The 17,826-nt window shown below is 45.3% G+C and overlaps 1 protein-coding gene across 1 annotated transcript in view; it reads left to right on the plus strand.

The window, feature by feature from the left end:
- SORCS3 (sortilin related VPS10 domain containing receptor 3) overlaps window positions 1–17,826 on the plus strand; it is a 445,583-nt gene that overhangs the window by 358,446 nt on the left and 69,311 nt on the right. Inside the window, exons 12-14 of the mRNA XM_075611819.1 lie at window positions 5,903–5,979; window positions 7,463–7,554; window positions 11,404–11,511. Of these exons, the coding sequence (XP_075467934.1) occupies window positions 5,903–5,979; window positions 7,463–7,554; window positions 11,404–11,511 (277 nt within the window). The remainder of the gene's footprint in view (window positions 1–5,902; window positions 5,980–7,462; window positions 7,555–11,403; window positions 11,512–17,826) is intronic.

Below are 17,826 nucleotides of genomic sequence, written 5' to 3' on the forward strand. Positions count from 1 at the left end.
TGACTATGTCAAACAAGAGAGCAATTCAATGCCAACAAACTTCTGCATGTGACAATGTCATCAAATATTATTGTGTGCTTTCTGCAAACCAATAGTAGTCAATCATGGCTTTCTTGTAGGGTGAAGGGGACAAGAGGCTTATTAGAAACTCCCGCTATATGTTAGCAGAGTTACTAGAACCTACCTCTTATGATAATAGGGTGTCTTATTAATGGGATTTCTACAACTCAAGATAGTAACGATTCATCTTTTTGCGTCTCAGGACTTAGTGGGTTACTTAATTAGTACATAATGTAAGAAGTTTCAAATAACCCAAGTAAGGGTTTTCTTTCCACATGTACTGTATGTGCACTTGGAGCAGCTGTTCCAAGGAGCATACTGCTGTGGCAAGTGTGAGCGGGTGGTCTCCTTAGAGTCAGAGATTTGGAAATCTTGAAAGGGGGTTAGAGCTCACTGAGCAGGCCCTTGCTTCGACTAGTGGTGCAGATGGTGGCACTGTTAGTGAGGAGCAGGTAGGTAGCTGGGTAACAGCTAGCAAGGGAAGCAGGGGGAAGAGGACGAGGCAGGCCAGTTCTGAGTTGACCCATCCCAATAGATTTGCCATATTGAGTGAAGATATTGGGAGTGTCAGGGCAGAAATACTTGAAAAAGAGAGGTAACTCTCAATGTATTACTTCCTGGTAATACATTTGATAAATAAATAAATAATAAAAGAAATGGCAATGGGGGAGACTAATTCCTCTAGCAGCCAGGTAAATAGTTCCTCCAGCACAGAGGGGACTCAGGATGCTTAGATATCAAGAATGATTGTGGTTGTAGTGAACTCCATTATTAGGAAGGTAGATAGGGCAATCTTTTGCCATGACCACATGAACCGAACAATCATTGTTGATGCTGTTGGCCCTAATTGGGACATTTCAGACTAGTAGTACATACTGTAGGCGCAATTTAAAATGTTGTGCCAAAAAACAACATTTCAGGGAGGGGAGCAGCTGTTCCCTGGAGCATACCCCTGTGGGAAGTGTGAGCAGGTAATCTCTTTAGAGTCTCAAATTGCTGATCTGAAGAGGAAACTTTCAATATTGAGGGACATTGACAATCTTGAAAGGAGTTTTGTGCTCATTGAGCAGGCCCTGGCTGTATAAGGGATCTGTCTGAACATCCAGGAAGTGACATCATCTGGTCCGAAGCTAGCACGGCCATCCTGCTTCCTGGCAAATCCTGCCCTTACTCCCCTGACAGGAAATCAGCCTCTTTTTGGCTTTCATTGCCAGCAGCTGCCTCTGGCCTTAAATAGCAGGCAGTTGCTACTAGTCTTTGCTCGTGCAAAGTACTCGATACCTTGTCCTGTTTGAGCTCTCCCATGCCTTTGTTTTGCCTGCTGCCTGTCTTGACCTTGGAACTGAATCTGACCAACCCTTGCCTGCCACCTGCCTCGACCTCTGAACCGGACCTGACTACCTTTTGCCTGCCACCGGCCTCGACCTCAGAACTGGACCTGACTACCCTTTGCCTGCTGCCTTCCTCGACCCCAGAACATACCTGATTACCCCTGCAACCCAGGCATCTGATCACAGGCCAAGGTCAGTGTATTACTCCCTACCTCTGCCCTGCGGGTCCGTATCCTGGTTTGCAGTCAGCAACGTTACAGGCTGGGACTAGTGGGGCAGATGTGGCGCTGTGAGTAAGGAGCAGTTAGGTAGCTGGGTAACAGTTAGAAGAGGAAGCAGGGGGAAGAGGCAGGCCAGTTCTGAGCTGACCCATCCCTATAGATTTGCCATGTTGAGTGAAGATATTGGGAGTGTCAGGGCAGGAATGGCAAGACTGGGGGAGACTGATTCCTCTAGCAGCCAGGGGAATAGTTCCTCCAGCACAGTGGGGACTCAGGATGCTCAGATACAAAGAAAGATTTTATTGGTAGCGGACTCCATTATTAGGAAGGTAGAGAGGGCAATATGTTGCCATGACCACATGAACCAAACAGTTTGTTGTCTCCTGGGGGCTCGAGTTCGGCATATTGTGGATCGGATAGCCAGATTGTTGGGAGGGGCTGGCACTGACCTGGAGGTCTTGTACACGTTGGCACCAATGACAAAGTTAGGGAAAAATGGAGGTTCTAAAAAATTATTTCAGGATCTAGGCCCAAAGCTTAAGGCAAGAACTTCCAAGGTAACATTTTCTAAAAAAAAAACTACCAGTGCTATGCGCTACCCCAGGGAGACAGTCAGAGATTAGGGAGGTTATTGTATGGCTAAGAAAGTGGTGTAGGAAGGAGGGTTTTAGGTTCTTAGAGCACTGGGACTCCTTTTCTGAGAGGTGCAATCTTTATGGTAGGGACGGATTGCACCTCAATGAAGAGGGATCTTCTGTGCTAGGGGGGAGAATGTTAAAAAAAAAGTTGGAGGAGATTTTAAACGGATGGAGGAAGGAGGGGAAAGAAACAGATAACAAACTAAATATAGGAGATAGGGATGGGGAAATAGGAAGGGGTGAGTTTGGCAAGCAGGGAGATGCCCATATTAAGTACAGATAATACTACAAAACTTCTAAAGACTAAATCCAATTGGAGTAGAAAGGCAGGAGCAAATAAGATAATAGTACAGACTGAAAAAACATAAATGCATGCTTGCTAATGCAACAAGCCTGACAGAATTAATAGCTACAAGAGAGCAGTAATATCATAGGCATTACTGAAACATGGTGGGATGAAACTCATTACTGGGCAGTTAATTTAGAGGGTAATTCCCTTTTTCAGAAGAATCGAGCAAATAGAAGAGGAGGTAGTGTATGTTTAAATGATAAACTGGACCTAAGAAGACCTATTATTAGGGAAGATGTTTATGAAGGGAATTATGAAAATGTAGATACCTTGTGGATTGAAATTAGCAGTGGAGGTAAAAGTACAAAGACAATGTTTGTAGGGATTTGCTATAAACCACCAAATATCTGTGAGATTGAGGAAGCTAAAATACTTTTGCAAAAGGAGAAAGCATCAAAACTAGGTCATTTTTGCATAATGGGTGATTTTAATAATCCAGACAAAGACTGGGGCAATGAGATTAGCATTATAACAAAAGGAAACAGGTTTTTATGGGTGCTTAAAGACAATTACATGACCCAAATTATTGAGGAACCAACCAGGAGAGGGGAAATACTGGATTTGGTAATATCAAACAATGTAGAAGTAATAACAAATATTCAAGTCCAGAACAATTTGGGTAACAAGGATCATAACATGGTCTAATTTGAAATAAATTCTCAAAAACCATATTACTTGGGTTCAACAAAGACATTAAACTATAGAAATGCAGATTTTAATAAACTGACGACTAATATACCAGGAATACATTTGGATGATGTTTTTGCAGGGAAAAATGTGGAAGATAAAAATGGGCAGTCTTTAAAACATTGTTAGAAAAACCCACTCATCAGTGTATACCCTTGGGTAATAAATATAAAACATAAAAGAAACAAGTCTAAACCAATGTGGCTAAATAAACAGGTAGGGTAGGAAATGGAAAAGAAGAGGCAGGCGTCTTAAAGTCTGAAGGGAAGGAGGCTTCATATCAGAATAAAAAGGAATGTAACAAAAGTTGCAAAAGGGCAATCAAATTAGCAAAAATGGACAATGAAAAAAGGATTACAATAGAAAGTAAGATCAACCCTAAAAAGTTATTTAAGTACCTTAGTAACAAAACAAAAAAAAATAGAAAGAAAAATATATGAAATAGTGTGAAATGGGCAGGCAGATTATTGGAGATAAGGAAAAAGTAGAGGTATTAAACAAATTATTTGCCTCTGTATTTACTAGGGAAGAATCAATTGCAATAGTAGTGCCACAGGAGGAAGCCACGACCTCTATATTAACGAACAATTTGTTAACTGAGGAAGAAGTTCATAGGCAGCTTTAATAAAATAAAATCAAAGTAAATAAGGCACCTGGCCCAGATGGCATACATCCAAGAGTTCTTAAGGAGTTAAGTTCAGTAATAGTTAAACCATTACATTTAATATTCAAGGACTCCATTTCCACAGGCTCAGTACCAAAGATTGGTGAAAACAACTGGTGAAATACAGACCTGTAAGCCTAACATCGATAGTGGGGAAGCTACTTGAAGGTTTAGTATGGGATAATATTCAGGAATAACTGATGGAAAAACAACATTATTAGTAATAGTCAGCATGGATTTATGAAGGATAGGTTGTGCCAAACTAAACTTATTTGTTTCTTTGAGGAGGTAAGTAGAATTTAGACCAGGGTAATGCAGTGGATGTGGTCTACTTTGATTTTGCAAAGGCTTAATGTACAAAATAAAGGAAATTGGTGTGGGTAAAAATATTTGCATCTAGATTAAAAACTGGTTGAAGGATAGACAACAGAGAGTTGTGATAAATGGAACCTTTTCAGGTTGGGCTAAAGGTGTAAGTGGAGTACCTCAATGTTAGGCACCAGGACCACTGCTTTCTAACTTGTTTATTAATGACCTTGAGGTTGACATAGAGAGCAAAGTCTCCATCTTTAATGATGACACTAAATTGTGTAAAATAGTAAAATCAGTGCAGGATGTAATTTCTCTCCTGAAGGACTTGGATAGACAGGTAAATGGCAGATGAGGTTTAATACAGATAAATGTAACGTATGCATTTGGGAATCAAGAATAAAAAAGCAATTTGCTTATTAAATGGGCAAAAATGAGGAGAATTCATGATAAAGAGGGATTTAGGAATTGCTTGTAGACAGCAGGCTTTGCAATAGTGCCCAAAGTCATGCAGTAGCTGCAAAGGCAAACAAGATCTTATCTTGCATTAAACGGTCAATGGATCAAAGTGAAGTAAACATAATTATGCCCCTTTATAAAGCATTAGTAAGATCAGTGGGGTACAATTTTGGGCACCACTCCTTAGAAAAGACTTTATGGAACTAGAGAGAGTGCAGAGAAGAGCAACCAAATTAATAAAGGGGATGGATAATGTGATTTATGAGGAGAGGCTAGCTAAATTAGATTTGTTTACATTAGAAAAGAGGCATCAAAGAGGGGATATGATAACTATACAAATATATTCGGGGACAGTACAAGGAGTTTTCAAAGGTACTATTCATCCCACGGGCAGTACAAATGACACGGGTCATTCCTTATGTTTGGAAGAAAATACATTTCACCAGCAATAAAGGAAAGGGCTCTTTACAGTAAGAGCAGTTAAAATGTCGAATTCATTACCCATGGAGTCTGTGATGGCAGATACAATAGATATCTTTATAGAAATATTTTTTTTATTTGAGAATGGAAAGATATACAGGGATATACTAAATAAATAAACATGGGAAGGATGTTGATCAAGAGAGAAATGTGATTGCCAATATTTGAAGTCAGAAAGGAATTTATTTTCCCCTTATGAGACAGCATTGGATAATGTGTCACTGAGGTTTTGTGTTTGCATTCTTCAGGATCAATATACTGTAAATACAAATATAGGATGTGTATCTGTCGGCTAAATTTAGCATAGATTGAACTCAATTGACATATATATATATATATATATATTTAATTCTTTATTTGTTGTCATGGAGGAAAAAAGAACAGTGCTTACAAAGTGACAAATTAAATACAGATTTATAAGTTCATATAATGTTTTGGTCAGCAAAATAACTTCAGGTCTGTTACATAGAACTTTACATGGAAAGAGTTCCCTACTCAAAAAACAGTTTAACAGTAAATGATAACATTGGTATAAACTAAGAAACAATGATTAACAATGGTAAAACACTTTAATAATAAATGATAATGTCAAAATATATATTTCTTTTTTAAACCTCATCTATTTGGTAATTATACATTTCTCAGGCCTGATCTGCAATATACACACCTTTTTATAAATGCAAATAATTGCATTTCTATTTCAGGAAACATAGGCCCTGAACTCTCCTCTACTGATACCAGTATGTACATCTCCTCAGATGGTGGGAATACATGGAAGCACGTATGTTCCTTTATTACAAACTGATGTGTGAACGGTGTCATACTGTAATATAATATAGTAACTTCATGATGTCATCAACATGTTGTACAATAGCAGCAGTAGTAACCAATCCCTATATGCAAAACCGTACCTATATTTCATTTGTATGTGTGCGAACACATGGGGCTTAGTCACAAAGTTGTGCTCTGTGTATTCACTTCAATGGGAAAACATCTATTGGAGGTTTGTGAGTAGGACCCGTGAATGGAGAGATTACACCTAGATTGTGTGCTTATCAAAATGTTCCACAAATGAAATGTCTTACATTGCTTTTTACATATCTTATGCTGATCACAGTCACATTTACAAATGTATATACCTTCCTCAACGTTGGCCATGTTTGTGCTACGTTTATTTTTGAATACAAGTTTTCTTACTTAACTTTGAGTGCTGTCTTGTGTCTGCTCCTGCTGGAGTGGATTACTTTTCTCTTACTATTGGTATAGGACATGCACCGCAAACTGTTTATGGTATTGGGAGTGCCGGCTGCCCCATTTGTTTTGTGCTTTTTTTTAGCTGATATACCCAGCGTTGCCCGGGTTAGTGACTGGGTGGGTGGGTTATCGCTCACCCCGCTGTATGTCTTTTCCCCCTGCATGTTTTCCCCCCTGCACCCCCCCTCTGTCCCCCATACCTGATGCGCCAGCGGAGGCTGCGGAGGGAAGGCAGCGGTGCGGGTGTGAGGTGGCGGTGATGCAGGGTTCCGTCGGCGGCCCGGGTGTGAGGCGGGCGGCTGGAGGGGGAGGGGAGGCAGCTGTGCGGGTGGACGCTGTGATCCGGCGGGGTTGCGGCTGTAGGTGAGGCGGCGGGGCGGGTGGACTGAGTGCTGGTGCGGTGCGGCTGGAGGGGAGGCGGCGGGCCGGATGGACTGTGTGATCCACCGGGGTGCGGATCTAGGTGATGGGGGGGGGTGACAGCGGCGCTCCGGGTCTAGGTTGTGAGGCGGTGGGGTGAGGGAGTGATGGTGTGACTGGAGGGGAGGTGGCGGTGATGCGGGGGCCGGCGGCGGGCCGGGTGTGAGGCGGTGGTGGCATGTGGTGTGAGGTGCCTGTGAGGGTGACGGCATGTGTGTTTGTCTTTCTGATGTCACCCCACCCCACAGGCCAATCACAGCGTGAGCCGCCGCCAAGCACGTGAGCTGCCGCAACAAATGAGCAACCTCACAAACCTTAAATATAAATATAAATAAATATATATATATAAAATGAGTCTGAGTTTACGGAGTCCATCAGCAAATGGGTTTGAAGAAAGTCAAGAGATTCTTAAAAGGATGTTTGTGACACTATTTTGCATCAGATTTTGGTTGTTTAAGTGATTGGGTAAATATGAGCACTATGCTGGATATAATGAATGACCGCACTGTAACTGACCGACACACACATTTATTTAATGATTTTGTAATTTGGTGACTGCATTTTAAATATCATATTATTTATTCTCATAGATTTTTGAAGAAGAATACAACATTTGGTATCTAGACTGGGGCGGAGCGCTGGTTGCTATGAAACATACACCTGAGCCAGTGCGGCATTTGTGGTAAGAGGCCATTTAGTTCACATTTATCTGAAGCAAATATGTGTGGAAAAAGAATAGAGATTGAGCTAAACCCAGTTTTCTTCCATATAATATTGTGCAATGGCCTCTCCCAACAGGTGGGGTACTGTCACGGTAACTTATGACAAGATATAATTTACACCAAAAATACCTGGGTTGAACTGAACACGGCTGAGATATGATAAAATATAATTTATTCCTTGAAAAAGGTGAACACACAAGATATACAAATAACAAACAAAATATAGACACTTACTTAAGATGGAATGATGAAACAGTCAAATCTGGACTGGCAGTTCATACAGCAATCTTGAAAATCACAAAGACAATAGCCATAGGCTGAGCCTGGTTTATATACAATTATTTCCCATTGAACACAACCTAAACCCAGCCCCTCTCATAAATCAGTGGTGAGGTTGACAGTCTTCCCCAGAGTAAAACTCCTCCCACCCAAGGACGTTTAAAAACTGCTTTTCCTATCTAAATAACTTCATAACTTCAGTTCAGTAATACTTACTGGCACGCGAGACATATTAATACATTCCGGCACGCATGACGCTCCCAATAAGACTATAATACCGTGTAATATTAAAATTAAGAGAGATATTAATATCTGTCTCTTAGTACCTGCTAGACATCTGTAATCATTATGTGCAAATCGGTCCCACGAATACACACATCTAGCTTTTAGCACGTTCAGCCGAGGACATCTCATAATATTCTTATATTTAATAATGTCACTCATTCTGATATCTCCTTGTGTACCGCACCCCTGGCCCCCATAACCCCTTGTCAAGAAATCCTTTGAAGATGGGCCTCGTGTGTAGAGAACATTTGTCACAGGTGCTAGATTTCACACCCAATGCTCCAGACCTGGGTCCTAGCTGTCTTTACCAGCAATATACCCTTGGTCTGCCAATTAGGTATTAACATACTGTACACTAAACCCCCTCTGTACTTTTCATACCCAACTTCAATCAAGCCTTTTTTAAGTCCAGATATTTTTGAAAAGACACCACACATATTTGTATTTTCCTAAACTGTAGCTCATTAACCGCTTAAGCCTCCCACATCAATCCCAGTGTATGTGTTGGTGCAAACACTGGAACAGAAACAATACATTTATACAGGTGAATAAACAGTTTGATGGCTGAAGCAAGGCAAAAACACATTACTGGACCCCAGTCCAGTTAACCCCTTGCTTCCCAGGTGAGAGTAGGGGGTGGCCAAATGGGGTGTAACCCCTTTAATCCCGGGCCAAATACCCTCTCCCTTTACAGGTACGGCTTCTATAAAGGGGGGAGGGGGGGCTGGTAGCATGGAGGAAACGCATCTTGTACCAAAGAATCCCAGAGTGACAGAGAGAACAGAAAGGCTGAGTGGCACAAGCCAGAGAGAAAAGTATTAATGAGGTGGAGAGACTCAGGCAAAGTATTGATTGGGATTTGTGAGTCTCATATTGTACTGTAGGTCTAAATAAGTAAGAAGAATCTCTATAGCTGTCTTACTGATTACACTGATTAGTAGTAACGTTACATACTGTATTTATGGGATTAACCTCTTCTCCTTATACTTACCTGGCTCTTCACTGTGAAGTTATCCCTGGTCTCGGTGTGTCACATAAATACGAATTTGTAGGAATTTATCTCCATATCTGGCTTTCTAGATGTTCCCCTTTATTCCTTTATCGCTGCCTTGCTGGAAATTAGCACCGCCCCTGTTGCTTTTCCATGGTTCTCTTCGTGGCAGAGCAGTGCATGGCAGCCCTCTCTTCAGTGTGAAAACAAGCTTACAATTAAACATTTAACACTTGGACCCAAAAGCAGAACTAGTTCTTATGGGACACATGTGAATGCATGTGTGAGGATGCACCTGTCAAGTGTTATCACCGAGTTCCAGGCCTTTATTGACACGTTAGAAGGAAGCACAGAAAGCATTGTGACTGTTATTTCTCTTAGCCTCAAGCAACATAGGCTCCTAGGAGAGATGGCATTATTTATCGAATAAGCTTCTGAGAAATCTCAAAAATTGTTCTTTTTTTTTGTCTGAAATAAATAGAGAAATAGCAGCAGAAAATCCATTTTGATTTACTTAACACAGTAGCTTTTAGCACAAATCTCAGAGGAGTTCAAGAAACACCAGATTTTAGTTACAGTATATAGGAATATAGGAATAAACTAAAGTAGCTAACACATATAAATGTGCTAGATCTTCACGTACTATAAGTGAAACACTGTTTTTTATGCCACAAATATGGTCTGGCTGAGGTTCCTCAAGATATGATATTCAATAGCTGCCATAAACCCTGGTCCTTGAGCTAGAGAGGCTCAAGGAACATCATTAGAGTACATGTTTGAAAAATTCACAATCCCCAAAATAACCATTTAAAAACCTGCACCTGATTGACCTATGTGGAAATAGGTTGAGGACGAGGAAAGGCTGAAAAGATCCTGTCGGAAAAGGAGATGACAGAGATCTATAAAAACAGGAATGGTATACAGCAAGGGTGGGCAACTCCAGTCCTTAAGGGCCACCAACAGGTCAGGTTTTTAAGGATATCTCTACTTCAGCACAGGGGTCTCAATCAGGGGCTCGGTCAAAGAGTGAACCACTGAGTCACCTATGTTGAAGCAGAGATATCCTGAAAACCTGACTTTTTGGTGACCCTTGAAGACTGGATTTGGCCACTTCTGTTGTAGAGAAAATAAATAGGATAGAAAATTCTAGTAAAATTATTGCACTTGCTTTCCTGATATTTTAACTGAGAGATATCTACTGCTCTCTGCACACAATCAGCCTGTAGAACCTATAGAAACTCAAAGTCATAAGAGGAAACAGTATTAATCAGTTTAAACAATGATTACAGAAGTTCACTGATGATAAGTCCACAAAGGACTATTAGCAAGATGTCAAAAAAAGTCTTCAAGTTCAAACCCACCCCATCTATTCAATATGGTGAGAAGTGGGATAATATACTGTACAATTAACAATGCAAGAACTATTCCTTTGGACTTTGCAAACTTTGTTACCCTGCATCTCAAAATATTGAATAATCTGATTACGTCTACAGTACATATCCCTTCTAAGGTGAGAAGCAGAGTGTACGGGATAAGGTGTTTTGGTTTTTAGATAAGCTCTTGAGTAAGGGTGTGTTTAAGCTGTGCCTGGTACTGTAGAAGATATAAAGAGCTTGGGTGTCAGATCTTCACCTAATAAATATCCGAGACTTTCTCAATAACCAAACATGTCTAAGTATCTTAAGGGGGGATAGTCCCACCAAACTTATTGTTGTCTGTACCTAGTCTTAAAAGCAGTTTTTATCAGTGAAAGGGAGCTTACCTGAACCTTAGCACAATAATCACATCTAAAAAGGGATCAAATAATTCCATATTGTTAACGGTATTGTTACACGGGTAAAACCTTTGGGAGTAATAGACACTCTAGCTATTTTTCAGCTTTTACAACCAAGCCAATAATTAAAGTAAATGCTAAAATGTCTAGTTCCTAAAAAGCCAAGCGTTGGAAGGTTATAATTTAGGAATCAATAAGCTTTTATAGGTCTGTGTAGCTTTGATTTGCTGCACAAATTCTAAAGGAATGGTAACAAAAGGACATAGAGTACAAAGCAAATCATTGTAACAGTACATTATTACTTTGAACTCTACAGCATAACTCTCTGAAATTAATCGCTTCGACTTTCTAATGCCAGTGGGACCCGCATCACATCAGGAAGCATAGTAACCACCATTTCTAATACACGATAAGAAGTCAGAATATCAGGTTTTCAGGCCAAACTTCTCCCCAAACCGACTTGTTTGCTCTATTTAATAGGCTGAGCTTCGATGAAGGGCGATCTTGGAATAAGTATGGATTTACATCAGCTCCGCTGTTCGTTGACGGGGCGCTGGTGGAGCCTGGCGTGGAGAATCAGATAATGACGTGAGTATGATTTAAATTGTAGTTTATATTAAAAAAAAAAAACCTCAGACCACTTACCTTCATTTGGCAATATTTTTCTTCTGCCACTGAAACACCTTACGGCCAATTATAGCTAGTTTTTATTTTTATTTGTTTATAAAAATGTTTTACCATGAAGTAATACATTGAGAGTTACCTCTCGTTTTCAAGTATGACCTGGGCACAGAGTTATGATAACAACACATACTAAATGAACAGGGTTATGCATTTCATGTACAGACATTTCAGGACAGTTAGAGATAATATATGATTACAAGTGTAGCGGTCATGTAAAATGCCTACAGTCATCTCTCCTGCTGGCAGTAAGGCCTGGTAAGTGTGGGCATGCCAGCAGTAATCATGGAGGTTTTCCCTCACACCCTGGTGGGGTGCTCTGTGTATGGCTGGGACTGGTCACATGCTCTGACTCCATGGTTAGTGATGTCAGAGGTGTGTCAGCCTCAGAAGCTTACATAAGGCACAGCACTGTGTTCTAAAGTTAGTTGCTAGTTGGTTGCTAGTTGGTTGCTAGTTGTTCTGCTGAGGAAGGAGTTCCAGCTCTTGTCAGAGCTGAGGAAGGAGTTCAAGTTCTATCAGAGTGTCAGTTATGTTATAGTAACTCCATGGGAGGCTGTGTCCAGGGACCTGGCACAGGACAGTGATTCCTGCGGGAATAGTGAATCCCTGATCTAGGTGATATACCTGTCAAAAGGGAGCACTGGCGAGATGAGCGGCTGAAGATACTCCTTGTGGAGGGCAGTTGCCCTGCCGTGTCAATAAAGATGAGTTCAGCCAGAAACCCTCTCGTGTATCTATCTGGAATGAGTGTACAGAGAGGAGCACCACAGAGGAGTTCCTCGCCAGGATCATCCCCTTGCGGACGCAGGGACCCTGGTGAGGTGGAGGCGCTGCACTGGAACTAGGTGAGACTCAGCACACTACCTCAGCTGCCTGTCTGACGGGTCCTCCCCACACACCATCATGCGGGAGACTCAGGAGTCCTGTAGCCAGCAGGTGCACCATCAGGCATATTCACACTGTAATGGGGTCCGGTTAGACCACAGGGGCCAATGTGAGATTGGGTGGGTCAGGCCGGGCCAGAAATACCGTTACATTTGGAGGCGAGCTGCTGAGATCAGATCCGTCAACAGGACAGGCTTTTAGCTAGGTCACTTGGAAACAGGGAGAAGTGTCTGCTGCCACTTTGTGCTGCGTAGGGACGGACCTAGGGGTAGTCAGGGGGCTGACGGGATATTGTCAGTTCGCAGGGACAACCTAGGGGCCTGAAGGGAGTGAGGGGTCTGGAGCGGGCTATAGCTGACCGAGTCACCTTGAGGCAGTGCTAGTTGGTAGGATGCCAGAAGGGACAGCCTGTTAACTTGGTCAGGAGTCCTGGAGAGGGTCTGCGCTAGGCTGACCAAGACAGGTAGACGCCCCAAGTACTGCATGGCAGAGCCAGCCAGAGTACCTAGCCATTCCAGACACTCACCGTAGGGAGCACAGACTGGGAGGAAGGAGTCACAGCAGACACTGAGAGAGTGAGCCTAGCCTGAGGTAGTGCAACACTGGGTCACACCTAGATAAGGTACACATGTGGTGGTGCATCTGAGCTAATCTTTATTGTACCGGTGTGGTGGCTGCCCCGCAGAGTGGAGCCTCATGTACGACAACTGTTATGAGAGAGTGGAGGATCCGCGTGGCGCGGAGAACGTAAAATGGCGGACAGAGGCTGATGGGGAGGGCACCCGTGGCGTGCAACCCACTGAAGAGCAGACTGTCGCTGAATTGTCCTTAACGAGTTTGCTCTGGAGCGGAGCGAAGGCTATGGCTGCCCCGTTTTTTATCCTGTATGGGACAGCGAGGGGCCACCCTTGAAGAGTGTGAAGAAATTGTTATAATTGGGGGAGAACCCCGTGAGGAGAGCGAACGAATGGACTTTTTGGGCGCCAAAACCAACCAAAATGGCGGTTCCCGCTTGCTAGGGAAACCGCATGGGCCAGGCGCAGAAAAAATGGCTGCTGCAGGACTTGCACAGAGCTGGCCGGGAATGGCGCGAACAGCAGAGCCCCGCCCTGATGGGGGGCATGGCGCGAAAGCTATGGCTGCGCCGGGATGGACAGTGACTAATTCAGCCCCTGTGCTGAGTCAACCGTTGAGTTTATGGGACCCTCCCCTGATTTCTACCAGGGGGAGTGACTTTCAATTATGGCCTGTGGGGATGCACCCACTGGGCCCAGGGACTGATATCCAGACGGCGCCACTACAAAAAGTAGTTCCGGCCGTGGAGGTGATTTGCAAGCAAAGGTACCTTGTGCAAAAAGCTGCTGCAAGGAGAAGGCGGGAACTAGCCGCGGGAAAGGACTCCAGCTCTGGGGAGGAAATTGGCGCGAAAACGCAGACCGCGCCCACCAGGACTGAGAGAGGTGCGGCCTTAATTAAGGGGCATGATATTCCCCTGTGGGACCCGCCCATTATTGCAACCCCTGGGGGCGGGTTCCAACTCTGTCAGAGAAGGGAGGAGCCGAAGCAGGGAGTGGCGGATCCAGCAACTTCCACCAGTCAGTTGCGAGGAACCACAGAGAAGGAGAGACCTGTACAGGAAGTGACTCCTGTACAAAGAATGGCCTGCTCCTCCACTGTGGGCACTATGGTCTCCACCCAGCCCTACTCAGTGCCCGGCGGGGTGCTGGTGGTGAGGGTGGCCAATACTGAGACGGTGGTCGGGCTCTGCCTACAATGCGGGCTGCCCGGAGGTACTGTGAATACGATGGCACGTTGCCCTCATTGCGGGACTTTGTATCTGTGGCCTATGCCCACATTCGTCCCAATACAGCCTGCTGACCCCCCGGTGGATGTGACACGGCGCTCTGCTGAGTCCCCGGGCGCGCTGTGGATCAACCGCGCGAGTCCCGGAGACAGGGGACTGGAGCCGGTCAAGTCGGCTGGGTCACTGGCCATTGAGGCGGCTGGATTAAACCCCGCGACAGGGGCAAAGAGACTTTCACCCCGCCCCGCGACCCCTAGGTCGGGGCGAGGGGACTACTCTGATGAGGACCTTCGTGAGCTGGCGGTAGCAAAAACGGAGCGGAAAAGACAGACGGGAAGAACGACGCCCCGTGGGGTGAGTGACCGGACGTCCCCCGCAGATCGGCGATCCGACCGACGGAGTCCCGCCATCCCAGGACCTGGCGGAGATGGGAGAGAGACGCCTACATCCCTGCGGACGGGTAAACCAAGCAGCCCTATTACTTACTTGGTTGCAGCAGATGGCGAAGCGCTGGAAGGGCCGCGCCAGGCCCAACGCGCACGTGGAGAGACGGCATCACTTCCGGTGGCGACGGCGGAGCAACCGGATGTCGTCATAGAGGAAGAGATCCCGCATGGGGGTCCAACGCGAGATGGCGACGCTTCCGGTTCCGGGGAGGACGTCACTTCCGGTGGCGACGGCGGAACCCAGGAAGGGGAAGCAGCGACGCTTCGGCGATTGGGGGAAGGTCCCCGACCGCTCGTATTGCCCAGAAAATGGAGAGACGATCTTAGGACTGAGGAGGGTGAGACATCATCCTTGGACCAGTCTACGGACAGCCAGGAGCGGGTCGTAACCCCGTGGGGTCCCGTCCCATGCCCCTATACCCAACCCCATGCCCTAGCTAATGTCCCTACCCCTATCACACGGTCACCGGGTTCACCGCCCAGCTTGGAACTTGTGGACATACCTTTGGGGGGGGAGGAAAAACGGACTGGGGAGAGGCAGCTCAGTGGAGCTACGGAGGGTGATTCACGGGGAGGAGGAGAATTGAGGGTGGCGGATACAGCACCCCAACCGGCAGTAAAGGCTCCGGGGTCCTCGAGGTGGTTCAACTCGCGATCCACAAGGTCGTCAGGGGTATTTTCATTTGACGACGACCGGGAACCAGGGCCTAATCCCTTTAAGGAGACCCGGTGGTGGGCTCCACTATTTGAGGGGTACTCCGCATGGATGGACCGTACTCGGTTCCTCATCCGGCGGGAGGACATGGTAGATTTCTGGTGGAGAGAGGGAGAGTTTACACCCGAGCAGAGGGACAGGGAATTACAGGAGAGGTGGTTCCAGCTGGAGCGTAGAGACATAGCGCCCATGGGTCCCGACACACTGTCAGATCCAGTAGATCATGATGAGCCCCTATCATGGGTGTTACCTGGGAGGGCAGGTAATGCTGATCTGACCAGGGTCAGTAGGGCGGAGAGGGCTATAATAGTCAGATATAAAAAATCCCATGGGTTGGAGTATCCCTATGTTCCAGAGCCCCTGATGGATGAAATTGAGGACAATAGGGAAACGTGGCTCCAAGAAACTATAGAGCTGTATTTAGCCAATAGGGGGAGTGACATTGTAGGTAAGAAGGCGGAAGAAAGGATAGACACCCTGATGCGAGTGTGGAGCATAGGGAGAAATGTTCACAAACATAGGGTGACCTATGTGCCAGAGAGAGGATCACCTAGGCATTATTATGTTACGGTCCTGGATATGGGTAACCGGGAAGTGAGGAAACCTGACCCAGATCACTATTATTAAGGGGGTACTGAGACATTACGCGGGTTCGTGGCTGCTGGTCGGGGCGGGCTTGGCGGAATGTACTGAAGTCATGTTTACAATATGCTGAAAATTTGTATGGATGTTAACCTAATTATGTTTTGTGTTGCAGTGCTTCCTGGAAAGAGGTATGCAAATTTTGGTCCCAGCGAGGACGATGGGATTCACCAGGGGGAGAATGTAGCGGTCATGTAAAATGCCTACAGTCATCTCTCCTGCTGGCAGTAAGGCCTGGTAAGTGTGGGCATGCCAGCAGTAATCATGGAGGTTTTCCCTCACACCCTGGTGGGGTGCTCTGTGTATGGCTGGGACTGGTCACATGCTCTGACTCCATGGTTAGTGATGTCAGAGGTGTGTCAGCCTCAGAAGCTTACATAAGGCACAGCACTGTGTTCTAAAGTTAGTTGCTAGTTGGTTGCTAGTTGGTTGCTAGTTGTTCTGCTGAGGAAGGAGTTCCAGCTCTTGTCAGAGCTGAGGAAGGAGTTCAAGTTCTATCAGAGTGTCAGTTATGTTATAGTAACTCCATGGGAGGCTGTGTCCAGGGACCTGGCACAGGACAGTGATTCCTGCGGGAATAGTGAATCCCTGATCTAGGTGATATACCTGTCAAAAGGGAGCACTGGCGAGATGAGCGGCTGAAGATACTCCTTGTGGAGGGCAGTTGCCCTGCCATGTCAATAAAGATGAGTTCAGCCAGAAACCCTCTCGTGTATCTATCTGGAATGAGTGTACAGAGAGGAGCACCACGGAGGAGTTCCTCGCCAGGATCATCCCCTTGCGGACGCAGGGACCCTGGTGAGGTGGAGGCGCTGCACTGGAACTAGGTGAGACTCAGCACACTACCTCAGCTGCCTGTCTGACGGGTCCTCCCCACACACCATCATGCGGGAGACTCAGGAGTCCTGTAGCCAGCAGGTGCACCATCAGGCATATTCACACTGTAATGGGGTCCGGTTAGACCACAGGGGCCAATGTGAGATTGGGTGGGTCAGGCCGGGCCAGAAATACCGTTACACAAGTAACAGTTACAGAAAAGATTACAATGTGAGTCTTGACATTACTTAGACTTGTGGCAGATTTGAGAGTCTCTGGTAGGTTGTTACAGACATGAGGTGCACAGTAAGAGAGAGAGGAGCGACCGGACACCTTGTTGAACCTTGGGTCCATGAACAGTGTTTAAGTCAGATCTCAAGTGATAAGAGCGGTGTGTGGTAGAGGCGAGGAGTTTGTTCAGATAGGTGAGTAGTGTGCCCAGAAGGTATTTGAAGGCAAGACAGAAAAAATTTACTTTGCGTCTGGACTCAAGGGATAACCAATCTAGTGGTTAGATGGTTCATCTTTGAGCATTTCGCAGTGATGTGTGTTGTAGTTACATTGTAGTACAAAACTGCATATTGACTTGTAGAGGGTGTCTAGTTTGCTAAGGTGAGCTTGGGGTGCTATACCATATACCAGTGTTTCCCAACTCCAGTCCTCAGGGAACCCCAACAGGTCAGGTCTTAAGGATATCCCTGCTCCAGCACAGGTGGCTCAGTCACAATGACTGAGCCGCTGATTGACCCACCTGTGCTGTTGCAGGGATATCCTTAAGACCTGACCTGTTGGGGTTCCCTGAGGACTGGAGTTGGGAAACACTGCCATATACTGTACTATGTCCCCAGAGTCTATTATTGGCATTAGCATCTGCTGTGCGATGCGCGTTCTGACCAACGGTTTAGGGTGGA

This window comes from Ascaphus truei, chromosome 8 (assembly GCF_040206685.1).
Source record: "Ascaphus truei isolate aAscTru1 chromosome 8, aAscTru1.hap1, whole genome shotgun sequence".
NCBI classification, from domain to species: Eukaryota; Metazoa; Chordata; class Amphibia; order Anura; family Ascaphidae; genus Ascaphus; species Ascaphus truei.